This window comes from Chiloscyllium plagiosum, chromosome 39 (assembly GCF_004010195.1).
Source record: "Chiloscyllium plagiosum isolate BGI_BamShark_2017 chromosome 39, ASM401019v2, whole genome shotgun sequence".
In the NCBI taxonomy this organism is placed as follows: domain Eukaryota; kingdom Metazoa; phylum Chordata; class Chondrichthyes; order Orectolobiformes; family Hemiscylliidae; genus Chiloscyllium; species Chiloscyllium plagiosum.
In genome coordinates this window covers 5399454-5413136 of record NC_057748.1, presented here as the reverse complement: position 1 = coordinate 5413136, position 13683 = coordinate 5399454, and the positions used below count along the sequence as shown (strand labels likewise).

The 13683-nt window shown below is 46.0% G+C and overlaps 1 protein-coding gene across 9 annotated transcripts in view; it reads left to right on the top strand.

The window, feature by feature from the left end:
• Positions 1 to 10101, top strand: part of LOC122542172 (neurotrophin-4-like) — a 78363-nt gene extending 68262 nt beyond the window's left edge. For all 9 annotated transcript variants that reach the window (XM_043679606.1, XM_043679603.1, XM_043679604.1 and 6 more), the window contains one exon: positions 8484 to 10101. In XM_043679606.1, the coding sequence (XP_043535541.1) occupies positions 8484 to 9233 (750 nt within the window). In that variant the 3' untranslated portion in view covers positions 9234 to 10101. The remainder of the gene's footprint in view (positions 1 to 8483) is intronic.
• Positions 10102 to 13683: the final 3582 nt, after the last annotated feature.

Here is a 13683-nt window from a genome sequence, read left to right as displayed (position 1 = left end):
CATTTAAGATGGAGATAAGGAGGGTTTATTTTTCTTTGAGGCTCATTGATCTTTGAAACCCCGTTTCGAAGAAATTGGTCAAAGCAGAGTCATTGAATAATTTCAAGGATGGTCTTAGATAGACTCTTAACCTTTGACTCCCTCGGTCTGTATTGGAGCCACAATCACAGATAGTGAGGTTAGGGCATTAATATCAGATCAGCCCTGGTCTTATAGAAGGGTGGAAGCAGAATGGCCTTACTCCTCCATTCATAATCATTGTTTGTTTACTCCACGGTGAGAGTGCCATTCCCTCACTTCAAGCTATGTGTTACTGACATGGGCAACCCTCCAAGCCTCAATTCACATGACACCCACTTGACCCACCCAATACACATGCTACTCATTTGCAACTCCAGAAGAGACCTCACAAGCCTCAACATAACATGAGTGTTGGTGAGGCCTCTTCAGGAATGCAGTTCTGGTTTGGGGAAAGATTTACCAAGATGTTGCTAGAAATGGATGGTTTGCGTTATAAAAATAGGCTGAGATTTTTTTTTCACTTGAGTGTAGGAGGTTAAGGGATGACCTTGTAGAGGTTTATAAAATCACAAGGGGCATGGATAAGTTGAATAGCAAGGTTTTTTTTCCCTCGGGTGGGGTGGAGTTCAAAACTGGGAGGGGGGGGGTATTTTTAAGGTGAGGAGAACGTTTCAAAAAAGACATGAGGGGCAATTTTTTTATACAGAGGGTGGTTCCTGGGTGGAATGAACTACCGAGGCAGTGGTGGATCCTGGTACAGTTACAACATTTAATAAACATTTGTATAAGTGCATGAATAGGAAAGGTATGGAGGGATATCTACCAATTGCAGGCAAATAGGCCTAGTTTAGTTTGGGAACATGGTCGGTGTAGATTAGTTGGACCAAAGGGTCTGTTTCCGTGCTGTATGACTCTATGGCAACGAAGCAGTCAGCAAGTGCTGAAGAACAGGGCCAAGAGTTTTGTTGTTGATCTGTATTTGCATTCCAAGATCCTGTGAAACTCATGGTTTTTAAATACACAGATGGCTCTCTCTCTCTCTCTCTCTCTCTCTCTCCCTTTTGGCTGATAGGGCTGGTGTCCGTCTGAAGTATTTCCCCCCCCCCAGTGTCCTTTTTAATTTCAGACTGTAGCTGTCTCTCCCCTTTCGCCCAGAATTGTCACATGGTTTAGAAGGTGAACCAACCTGTATAGAGAGCTTATGAAATACGACTGCAGCAGGTGGGACTTGACCCCAGGTCTCCAGGTCCAGGGATAAGGACACTGCCACTGCACCACGTGACTCCCTCCAGAGACTTGTTGAACAGACGATCCATGTTCCCTTGAGTATGAAAGATTGCTGAAGGGTGATCTGACTGAGGTGCTTAAAACAATTCAAAGTCAAACGGGGCTTCGTCATTTCCATTTTCTCTTGACATTGCTTCACACAGTTTTTCTCCCTTCACAATGACAGAGATGAGGAGGAATTTCTTCTGTCAGTGGGCTATGAATCTGTGGAACACCTTACCGCAAAGGGCTGTGTTGTTAGGTAAATTCAAGGCTGAGATAGGCAGGTCTTTAATCAGTAATGGAATCAAAAATCATGGGGAGTCAACAGGGTCGTGGAGTTGAGGATTAACAGATTCGCCGTGATATCTCATTCAATGGGGAACAAACTTGATAGGCTGAATGGCCTATTTCTCCGTCTAATGGAGAAGTAATGGAGGATTCCCAGGCTGCCATGTTAGTAAAAGCAATATATTATGGGTAATGAAGATCAGAAATAAAAGCAGAGGGTGCAGGAGAAACCCAGCAGATCTGTCAGCATCTATAGAGTTAGTTAAACAGCATCTCACCGACTCCTTCAGTGGCCGGCAAGTCCTGATCCAGGATTTGAAACTCAGAGTTACAGACCCTGCCCAATGCACTCCAACCTCCCTTACCTTATTTCGGGTAAGTTGATGTAACCTTCCGTTTGGAGTGCAGCCTTCCAGAGGTCAAATCAGGGCTCAATAATCTCCCTGTTTGATAAGAGAAAGATGGTTACATTGTGGTAATGTTACTTGGGCCCAGGTGAATGCTATGGGCAGATACTGTCTTACTGTGCCTGGTCAGGGGTCACATGTGCCTGGACAAAGTCAGAGGTCACAAAACATCAGGCTATAGTCCAACAGCTTTCACAAGCTTTCGGAGTGCTGTTGGGGAAACTACTGAAGGAGCTGGTACAGATACATATGCTCCTCTGAAAGCTCGAGCAGATCTCCTTTTCGCCACCTACAGTGTGTGGCATCAGAAGAATGCATGGTAACAGTGTACTGTAAACGTTAACCCCTTCAGAATCATTGCCTTATTCAACAAACAAGACTCCAGCAATGTGACTGATTCTTAACCACTCTCTGATACGACCCTAACAAGACTCTTAGTTCAAGGGCAATGAAGGATAGACAACAAGTGTTGGCCTCAACAGCTAAGTAATAAAGGAGGGGCAAGGTTAGTCACACACAATGTGAAAATCTAGTCCTCTCTTCTTTGAAAGGCAGCGGATGGTGGTGAGAGGAGTTGGGGGTGGGAGGGGAGCTACAAAGGGATATGGAATGAAACAGGAAAATGGTGCCAATGTGTCATGATGGTGGAGCAGGCTAAAGCTCCTATAAATGGCTTCTTCCATTGGTTCCCAATGGCGGTGGGTTGGAGAACCGTGGCTGGAAGATTGTTCCTTGATGTTTGCTGCTTTAACACGGGTGTGTAGTCTCTCTGTGGTACAGTGCTGAGTGGGAGACTTGCTGAAACCTGGTGAGAAACTGGATTTTAAAAGTAGCTTAGCAAGTGGTGCAGGATCTTGTTTCCATAGTAACGCACCCAAACAGATAAAGCAGGTTTTAAAATTCCAACACCGAGCGACTCACTTGGGTGCAATTTTATTGTTTAGGATCAATTGAAGGGTGAGTTTAACATGGACCTTTCACCTCTGGGGTAAGGCCGAGAGGTAGGAGGTGAGTGTCTCCTGGTGTGGCGGTGCTTATAAAATGTTTGATAAGCCTCACCTGGTGCACACTGAGCACAGGCTTGAAGGAGGCCATTCAGCTATACACAACCTCCTGCTTTTTCCCCACTACCCTGCAAGTTCCTTCTCTCTAATTATTGACCCAGCTCCCTTTCAGAACCCACAACTGACTCTGCCTTCAGCATGCTGTCTTAGGCAGGTCTTGATGAATGTTCTCCCTCATGTCAGTCGTGGTTCCTGTTATCGCTGGCACCACCTAAGCACAGAGGGAGGCTGGTCGGTCCATGCCTCCATTCTGACCCTCCTTGGAGCGTGCCAGTCTGTTCCACTGGCCTATCCTCGTAACCTAGGATGATGCTACTGAACATTACTGATAAAAAGTTGACATCAGTACAATTCTCAGTCTGCTTCATATTAACTGGGATCAATCAGGAGGCAATTTCACTGACTATCTACAGTCAGCACTCTTCCCTCCACTCTTCCTGGGGATTGGGAAAGGAATTCTACAGAATGATCAGTAAAGAAACTGGCTGTTTTATGCTTTGTTAGAGTCTCCTGCATCCCTCCTTCCCCTCACCCTACCAACAACCATATTCCTTTCTCCCTCCATGTGTTTGTTTTTAAAACATAGAAAATAGGAGCAGAGGAGGCCATTCAGCCCTTGAAACCTGCTCCTCCATTCAATACAATCATGACTGATCCTCTACTTCAACGTAGTGTTCCGCTTTCTCTCCATACGCCTTGATGCTTTTATCTAAAGATGTATCAATCTGCCTCTTGGATACATTCAGTAATTCTGGCCTCCCCACAGCCTTCTGTGGTAGAAAAATCCTCAGTCTGGCCATCCAGTGGGTGGAGAAACATTTCCTCATCCCAGTACCAAATGGTCAACTCTAATCCTGAGAATGTAACGCTTTGAGTGTAACCCTTCTTTAAACCAGTCTGCCGTGGTGGCTCAGTGATTAGTGCTGCTGTCTAACAGTGCCAGGGACCCAGGTTCAATTCTACCCCTGGGTGAATGTTTTTGTGGGGCTTGTACTGGCTGTGGAGGTTTCCTCCCGTAGTCCAAAGATGTGCAGGCTAGGTGGATTAGCCTTAGGAAATGTAGGGTTACAGGGATAGGATAGGATGAGGGGGTGGGATGCGCTTTGGAGGGTTGGTATGGATTTGATGGGCTGAATGGCCTGCTCCCACACTCTGTGGGTTCTGCAATTACAAAAGCTTTATGGGTGGCTCAGTGGTTAGCACTGCTGCCTCACAGCACCAGGGTCTCAGGTTCGATTCCAGTCTCTGATGACTGTGTGGAGTTTGCACCAACTCCCCGTGTCTGCATGGGTTTCCTATGGGTGCTCCGGTTTCCTCCCACAGGTCAGGTGAATTGGCCGTGCTAAATTGCCCATAGTATTAGATGCATTAGTCAGAAGGAAATGGGGCTGGGTGGTTTACTCTTCGGAGGGCCGGTGTGGATTGGTTGGGCCAAGGGGCCTATTTCCACACTGTAGGGAATCTAATCTCTAATCTAAATGTGCTTTCTGGTTCCAGACTATCCAACCAGGGGAAACATCCTCCCTGCACCTAGTCAGTCTCGCCCTATGATGAATTTACCCCATCTCATTCTTTAGCTTCGTTTTAAACTCGCCCACACACCATGATCATATTGAATGGTGGTGCAGGCTTGAAGGGCAGAATGGCTTACTCCTGCACCTATTGTCTATTGTCTCCACCACCTCCTGTGATTGTACGTTCTCCCATTTTCATCACTGTGAAGTATAGAATGGTTAGAGCACAGAAGGAAGTTATTCGGCCCATCATGACTGCCCCAGCTCTTTGAAGGAGCAATGTACCTGGTGCCATTTGCTGCCTCCTCCCTGTCACTCTCCAAATTGTTCCTTTTCGGACACTAATCCAATTGCCACAAAGGCCTCCTTTTCGAACTGCTACCTCCACCACGTTCTCAGGGAGTGCCCTCCAGACCCGAGCCACTCAACCCGTGAAAACCTTTCTCGTCATGTTGCTGCGGTCTCATCTGCCAATGACCTTCAATCTGCACACTCCCTCCTACCCAATCCTTCCATCAATGGGAACAGTTCCTCCCTGGCTACTCAGTCTCAAGGTGCTACACAGCCAATGAGGTGCTTTCCAAGTGTAGTCACTGTTGTAGCTTAGGAAAGGCAGCAGGCAATTTGTGCAGAGGAAGATCCCAAATATTTGCTGCCACCATCTAGGGCTGACTAGTAACTGTCAGTTCTTCATGGTCTCTAGTTACTGGTAAAGAAGGAATTGCTGAGCATGCCTCGCATGAGGAATCTACCAATCAAATACTGTGGCCACTCACTGGAGCCTGAAAGATTTCAGAGTGCGTGAAACCAATGTCATTTCATCCAATGTCCCAAAAGGTGTCTGATCATCCCATTAGAGGCCTGCACTTGGAGCTGAACCCATTTCACAACACTCCTCTACAGGGGTAGTGTGAGTGAGATGTGGTTTCTACAAGGTGACATCTCGAGAGAGCGCACCTGTATGTGAGTGTGTGTCCAATTGAAACATTCAAAGGGGCAAAGAGTGATGCCATCTTCTCTCTGTATTGGCTTGACATAGAGCCTGCTCAGATAATTGCAGCTTTTCAAGAGCTGTAGCAGTAGTACACCCAGAGGTACAGGAGGAGGCCATTCAGATGCTTGGGTCTATTGTGCCATTTCATTAAACATGGATGCTGTGTGTCTCAGTGGCATCTTCTCAGTCTGGTTCCATATTCCTTGAACTGCATGCCCCAGCAGAAATGTAGCCCTGCCTGCTATGATTAGGTGATAGTCTGTTAATCCAGGCTAATGTGGACTGGGTTCATATGTCAATTGAGTGTGTTGCTGGAAAAGCACAGCAGATCAGGCAGCATCCAAGCAACAGGAAAATCTACATTTCGGGCCGGGGCTCTGATGATTTTCCTGCTCTTTGGATGCTGCCTGACCTGCTGTGCTTTTCCAACAGCACACACTCAACTGTGATCTCCAGCATCTGCAGACCTCACTGTCTCCTGGGTACATATGTCACCATACTGCAGCTAACGGAGTTCAAATTCAATTAATAACATCTAAAATATCACAATAAAATGCAAAATATCACAATAAAATCTAAAGTTAGTAAAAACCTACAAACCCAACCTAAGGGACACTAGTGAATCTGTGGTAATGTCCCTACCTCTGGGACAGGAGGCCAGTGTTTGGATCCCACCTACTTCAGAGGAGAGTGATAACATTCTTGAGGTCGATCAGGAGCCATTTGGACGCCTCAGGCTATATCAGGTTCCACAACAAGAATGTAATGTTTTCTCCAATCTGCATCAAATACCAGGAGAGTCTTGTGCTTTAATTTAGCCCCATTCCCCCCTCTCTCTCCCTCCCCCCACTCTTGACGGCTTGCATTGAATTACCTGTAAATATTTGATTGGCTACGTAGGTGAAGGCTGATGGTTGTTTATAGTAAAAAGAAAATAATGTCATGGTGATTTGCTGGTGGGAAACCAGCCCAGTAATAACATGTCAAGGTATAAAAAAAGGAAAGAGGGACTCTGGGTGGTGCAGTTGTAGTGTCTCTACCTCTAGATAGCAATCGTTTATCCAGGAGAGGATGATAACATACCTGAGGAGATTGGTCAGGTACCATCTGGAGGTCTCAGACTACATCAGATCCCACAATAGGGAACAGAACTGTCAGGTTTCTCCAGTGTACAACATATACAAAGGGACTCTCTCTTGTGGTGCAGTGGTAGTTATTTATAAAAATCACAAAGACCAGAGGTCCCACAACCTATCCCTGTGGAACACCACTGGTCACCGAGCTCCAAGCTGAATACTTTCCATCTATTACCACCCTCCATCTTCTATGGGCCAGCCAATTCTGTATCCAGACAGCCAAATTTCCCTGCATCCCATGCCTCCTTATTTTCTGAATGAACCCATCATGGGGAACCTTATCAAAAGCCTTGCCAAAATCCATGTACAGAACAACCTCAATTATCTGAACAAGATAGCCGGGGAGTATTTTGTTCAGATAACTGATTGTTTGGATAACTGATCTGATCATAAACAAAGGAAGCCATACTGGGACCTTGAGATCTTGCTTGGATAATCTTAAATTTGGATAATTGATGTTCAGATAACTGAGGTTGTTCTGTATACCACTCCACTGCTCTACCTTCATCAATGTGTTTTGTCACTTTCTTAAAGAATTCAATAAGGCTTTACAAGGCCTGACCTGCTCCTCACAAAGCCATGCTGACTATCTCTAATCAAGCTATGGTTTCCAAATAATCATAAATCCTGTCTCTCAATAATTTGCCCACCACTGACATAAGACTGACTGGTTTGTAATTCCCAGGATTATCCCTATTCCCTTTCTTAAACAAGGGAATAACATTTGCCAACCTTCAAGCATCTGGCATTACTCCAGTGGACAGAGAGGATGCAAAAATATCTCCAAAGGCACAGCAATTTTTTCCCTCGCTTCCTGTAATAACCTTGGGTATATCCTGTCTATCCAGGGGACTTATCTATTCTTATGTTTTTCAAAATTTTCAGCACATCCTCCTTCCTAACATCAACCTGTTCTAGCATATCAGTATTTTTTAAGCTGTTCTCTGAAATGTCAAGGTCCCTCTCACTAGTGAATACTGAAGCAAAGTATTCATTAAGGTCCTCCCCTACCTCCTCCGACTCCAGGCACAAGTTCCCTCCAGTATTCCTGATAGGCCCTACCCTCTACTCTGGCCACCCTCTTGTTCCTCACATGGAACAAGAATTTCCTTAGGGTTTTCCTTAATCCTAGCCACTAAAGCTTTCTCATTGCCCCTTCTAACTCTCCTAAGTCTATTCTTCAGCCCTTTCCTGCCTACCTTGTAACCCTCTAAAGCCCTGTCTGATCCTTGCCTCCTTAACCTTAAGTAGGCTTCCTTCTTCCTCTTTACCAGATGTTCCGCATCTTGTGTTCTTTCAACCTACCATCCCTTCCTTGCCTCAGTGGGACAGACCTGTCCAGCACTACCTTCTCCAGGGGGAGTGTGATAATATCCCTGAGGAGATTGTTCAGGAACTATATGGAGGTCTCAGGCTGCAACAGGTTTCACAATAAGAACGGAACAGTCAGGTGCGACAAATCTAAAGAGACTCTCTACCTCTGGGTTAGTCCTACCTACTTCGGGAGGGGAATGATAACATCCCTGAGGAGGTCAGTTAGGAACCATCTAGAGGCCTCAGGTAGTATCACAATGGGAAATGTCCAAAGTACAACCAATATAAACCCAGACTGCACATGTAACTTCTGAATCTTTCAACCATTCCCCTCATATTATTGATGAGATTATTGATTACTGCTCTTTGGAGGGTCAGCGTGGACTTGTTGGGTTGAATGGCCTGTTTGCACACTCTGAGGATTTTATGATTATCTAACCGCCCTACCCCCGCCATGTTTTGTTGTCTCTCCGCAGGTCTGTGAGGTGAGCACAGTAATGGTCACCTTCCTTTACGCGATGGTCATTTTGTATGTTGGAAGCTTGAAGGCCGCCCCATTGCAATCGAACAGCACGGCGCAAGGCCAGGGAGCCCTGGGTGAGGCGCTGGCCCGTGACCTGCGACTCAGCGAGGACGAGACAGACGGCGACAGCTACTCCCTGGACGACGTGCTGGGCGAGGTGGCGACCCTTGGGCCCGAGGCCTCGGGGAAGGAGTGGGACCTGTACTCTCCGCGGGTGACCTTGGCCGCCCAGCCTCCTGGCGTCCCACCTCTGCTCTTCATCATGGAGGAGACGCTGGGCCGGGCAGAGATGGCGAACCGGACGGTGCGGCTGAAGCGGCAGGCCCCGAGCCCGGGCGCCGGGGGTGTTGACCCTTCCCGGAGGGGTGACCTGTCGGTGTGTGACAGCGTCAGTCGCTGGGTAACGGACCGCCGGGCGGCAGTAGACGTCCACGGTAAGACGGTCACCGTCATGATCGACGTGCCTACCTCCACTGGGCCCCTCAAGCAATACTTCTACGAGACGAAATGCAATGAGCGATCCTCAACGGCACAGGGTGGGTGCAGGGGTGTCGACAAGAGACACTGGATCTCCGAGTGCAAGACCAAACAGTCTTACGTCCGTGCCCTCACCATGGACACTCAAAAACGGGCGGGTTGGCGCTGGATACGCATTAACACCTCTTGCGTTTGCACATTAATTAACCGGACTGGCAGAATATGACCGAGCCTTACCCCCGCTCCTGTCTATCCCCTTCCCCCTCGTCTATTGGTGTTATCTATGTGTTTTTTTTGTAAATATATAAAATATATAAATTATTTCACTTAAGTTTATGGATTGCATGTACAAAAACAAACCCGAAAAGGACCTTTATACTTTGAACGATTGTATTTATTAATCCTGAATTTGCATATTGCGACTGTTGTATTAACTTATTGTATCTGAAATATATTGTTCTTGGGGAAACCGCAACGTGCGATCACAGGCGCTTTCAGTTTTTCAGGGAGCCAACGCAGTCAGACGCGTCAAAAACCCGAAAGAGCGGCGGAAATCAGAAACAATATCAGAAACTGCCGGAAAAGCTCAGCAGGTCTAACAGCATCTCTCGAGAGAAATCAGATTGACATTTTGGGTCCAGTGACCCTTCGTCAAGAAGGAGACAGACTGAGAGGTTGGCAGGCAAGATGTAGAGGGCTGCGGGCGATCCAGGGGCAGATGGGATTGGATTAGGAGGGCATCAAACAGGCACGGTGGACCAAAGGTACTGTCCTGTCCCGTCCCGGGGTCACAATGTCAGCAGGAGAGATTTTGCCAGATCTATTTGCCTTGAGGGTGAATCATAGAATCCCCACAATGTAGAAGCAGGTCATTCGGCCCCTTGAACCTATACCAACCATCCAAAGACCATTGCCCCCAGACTCACCTGATCCCTGCCCCTTGTATTTCCCATGGACAATCTACCTATCCTGCACATCACTGGACACTATGAGCAATTTATCAAGGCTAAATCTCCTCACTTCACATCTTTAGACTGTTGGAGAAAACCCACGCAGACACGGGGAGAATGTGCAAACTCCAAACAGTCACCAGAGGGTGCAATCGAAGTCAGGTCCCTGACTCTGTGAGGCAGCAGTGCCAACCACTGAGCCACATTCTCACCAAAGCATAGATACGTGGGAACATAGGAGCAGCAATGGGCCATTCAGCCTCTTCCAATCTCTTGTTTATTTGGAATGAGGGCATTGCTGACAAGGCCAGAGTTTATTAAGTATTGGGTAGTTAAGAGTCAGCCACAGAGAAAAAAACAAATAGCGATATATACTGGAAATCAGAAATTGCTGGGATAACCCAGCAAGTCTGTGAAGAGAAAGCAAAATTAACATTTCAGGTCCAGTGACCTTTCTTCAGAGTCAACCATGTTGCTGTGGGTCTGAGGTCACGTGTAGGCCAGACCAGATAAGGATGGGAGTTTCCTGCCCTGAAGAATATTAGTGAACCAGATGGGGTTTTCTTGACAATTGATTCATGGTCACCATTAGATTCTTGACTCCCGATTGTTATCAAATTCAAATTCCAGCATCTACCATAGCTTGAAGACATGGTCCCCAGAACATTATTTGGGTCTCTGGATTAATAGTCCAGTGATAATACTATGTTCACAGCTGACCAACACATCTTCCAAAGAACAGAAACCGGACTTGAAACATTAACTTTGTTTCTGTCTGTCTTCTCTCTCTCTCTTCATAGATGCTACCAGATCTGCTGAGTTTCTCCAGCAATTTCTGTTTTTATTTCTTCCAGCCCTTGCTAATATCTATACAAAAAGCAAAATATGGTAGTTACTGGGATTCTGCAATAAAACGTAAGAGAAACTCAGCATCCGTGGGGAGAGAAACAATTAACTTTTCGAGTCCAGTATAACTCTCATGCCATTCTGAGCAGGGGGTCACTGGACTTGAAACATGAACGCTGTTTCTGTCTTCACAGATGCTCCTCGACCTACTAATTTTCTCCAGCAATTTCTGTGCTTATTTCAGCACCTGGTTCCCACTTTTGCCCCATACACTTTGATCCCTTTAGCTGTAAGTATTATATCTTGAAAACTTTCAATGTTTTGACCTCAACCACGTTCTGTGGCAGAGAATTATACAGGCTCCCCACTCTCTGGGTGAAGACATTTCTCCTCATCTCAGTCTGAAATGGCCTACCCTGTAACCTTAATCTGTGACCCCTGGTTCTGGAGCAGGGTTAGAGGTCAGAGGTTATTTAAATAAAGGACAGCAGATTCCGTTCAGATTGCTTAGTTTTTTTTTTACACGTTTTTGAGACTTGGTTTCAACTTAAGGGTTTCTCTGACCATTAAGACTGACAGATCTAAAACTGACCCACTATGGTGCCACCATTGGCAGAAGAGTGTAACTACTGCGTGATTAGATTACATTACATTACATTACAGTGTGGAAACAGGCCCTTCGGCCCAACAGGTCCACACCGACCCGCCGAAGCGCAACCCACCCCATATCCCTACATTTACCCCTTACCTAACACTACGGGCAATTTAGCATAACCAATTCACCTGACCTGCACATCTTTTGCATTTTTACATGCAAGTTGTAATACAAATCTGGAATGTTTGTTCAACAGGCTGAGAGAGTCCACCAATTTTCCACGATATTAGATATGTCTATGCACAGGATGTTGGGCTGATGAGTCAAGCCATAGATGTGTTGTGAAATAACAGATTAACATTATGCAGGCCCAAGGGATTTGTAACAAACTTCATCAGAGAACCAGGTGATTCTGGCATCAATGGTTTCAGTAAGTGCTCCAGGTCATTGGTGAGCATGTTGCTTTATCATCAGGATTGCAAATGCCACCAAAGAGATGTGTTTTCTTCCTAATTGACTTCATCAAAGCGAAGAATATCAGTGTAAAGGGAGCAGAAGGCTTTTAATTTTGAAGAGCTGGATCTAAATTTTACAATTAGAATGTTTTTTTTAAGTTGAGGGTGATCCAAAAGTTCAGGCTGCACCTGTCCAACCCATCTCACTGCCAGCACACAGAGACAGAGTTAGATTTGTAACCAAATTCTAAAGCAAGCAACAGAATTGAAGGGCCTATTTATTAGCAACTGTGGCTTAATGGGAAGGGCACTTGCCTCTGAGTCAGAAGGTTGTGAGTTCAAGCCCAATCCCAGAAATTCAAACAACAAAATAGTCTTCACAGATGTGAGTAAACCTGTATTTCTCCAGCATTTTCTGTTTTTATTTCAGATTTCTAGCATCGGCAGTATTTTTGTTTTTATGTATTTATATTCATTCAGGGGACATGGATGTCTTTGACTGGGGCCACCATTTATTGCCATCCCTAGTTGCCCCTTGACAAGGTGGTGGTGAGCTGCCTTCATGAATCACTACAGTCCATGTGCTGTAGGTTGTCCCACAATGCCATGAGGAAGGGAATTAGACAATAGACAATAGGTGCAGGAGTAGGCCATTCTGCCCTTCGAGCCTGCACCACCATTCAATATGATCATGGCTGCCTTCATGAATCACTGCAGTCCATGTGCTGTAGGTTGTCCCACAATGCCATGAGGAAGGGAATTAGACAATAGGTGCAGGAGTAGGCCATTCTGCCCTTCGAGCCTGCACCACCATTCAATATGATCATGGCTGATCATCCTTAATCAGTATCCTGTTCCTGCCTTATCTCCATAACCCTTGATTCCACAATCCTTGAGAGCTCTATCCAACTCTTTCTTAAATGAATCCAAAGACTGGGCCTCCACTGCCCTTTGGGGCAGAGCATTCCACACAGCCACCTCTCTCTGGGTGAAGAAGTTTCTCCTCATCTCTGTCCTAAATGGTCTACCCCGTATTTTTAAACTGTGTCCTCTGGTTTGGCATTCACCCATCAGCGGAAACGTGTTTCCTGCCTCTAGAGTGTCCAATCCTTTAATAATCTTATATGTCTAAATCATGTCCCCTCTCAGTCTTCTAAACTCAAGGGTATACAAGCCCAGTCGCTCCAATCTTTAAACATAAGATAGTCCCGCCATTCCAGGAATTGACCTCGTGAACCTATGCTGCACTCCCTCAATAGCCAGAATGTCTTTCCTCAAATTTGGAGACCAGAACTACATACAGTACTCCAGGTGTGGTCTCACCAGGGCCCTGTACAGCTGCAGAAGAATCTCTTTGCTTCTATACTCAATCCATCTAGTTATGAAGGCCAGCATGCTATTAGCCTGCTTCACTACCTGCTGTACCTGCATCCTTACCTTCATTGACTGCTGTACAAGAACACCCAGATCTCTCTGTACTGCCCCTTTACCTAAATTGATTCCATTTAGGTAGTAATCTGCCTTCCTGTTCTTGCCACCAAAGTGGATAACCATACATTTATCCACATTAAACTGCATCTGCCATGCATCTGACCACTCACCTAACCTGGCCAGGTCACCCTGTAATCTCCTAACATCCTCAGCACATTTCACCCTGCCACCCAGCTTAGAATCATCAGCAAATTTGCTAATGTTACTTTTAATACCATCATCTATATCATTAATGTATATTGTAAAAAGCTGCGGTCCCAGAACTGATCCCTGCGGTACCCCACTGGCCACTGCCTGCCATTCCGAAATGGAGCCGTTTATCACTACTCTTTGTTTCCT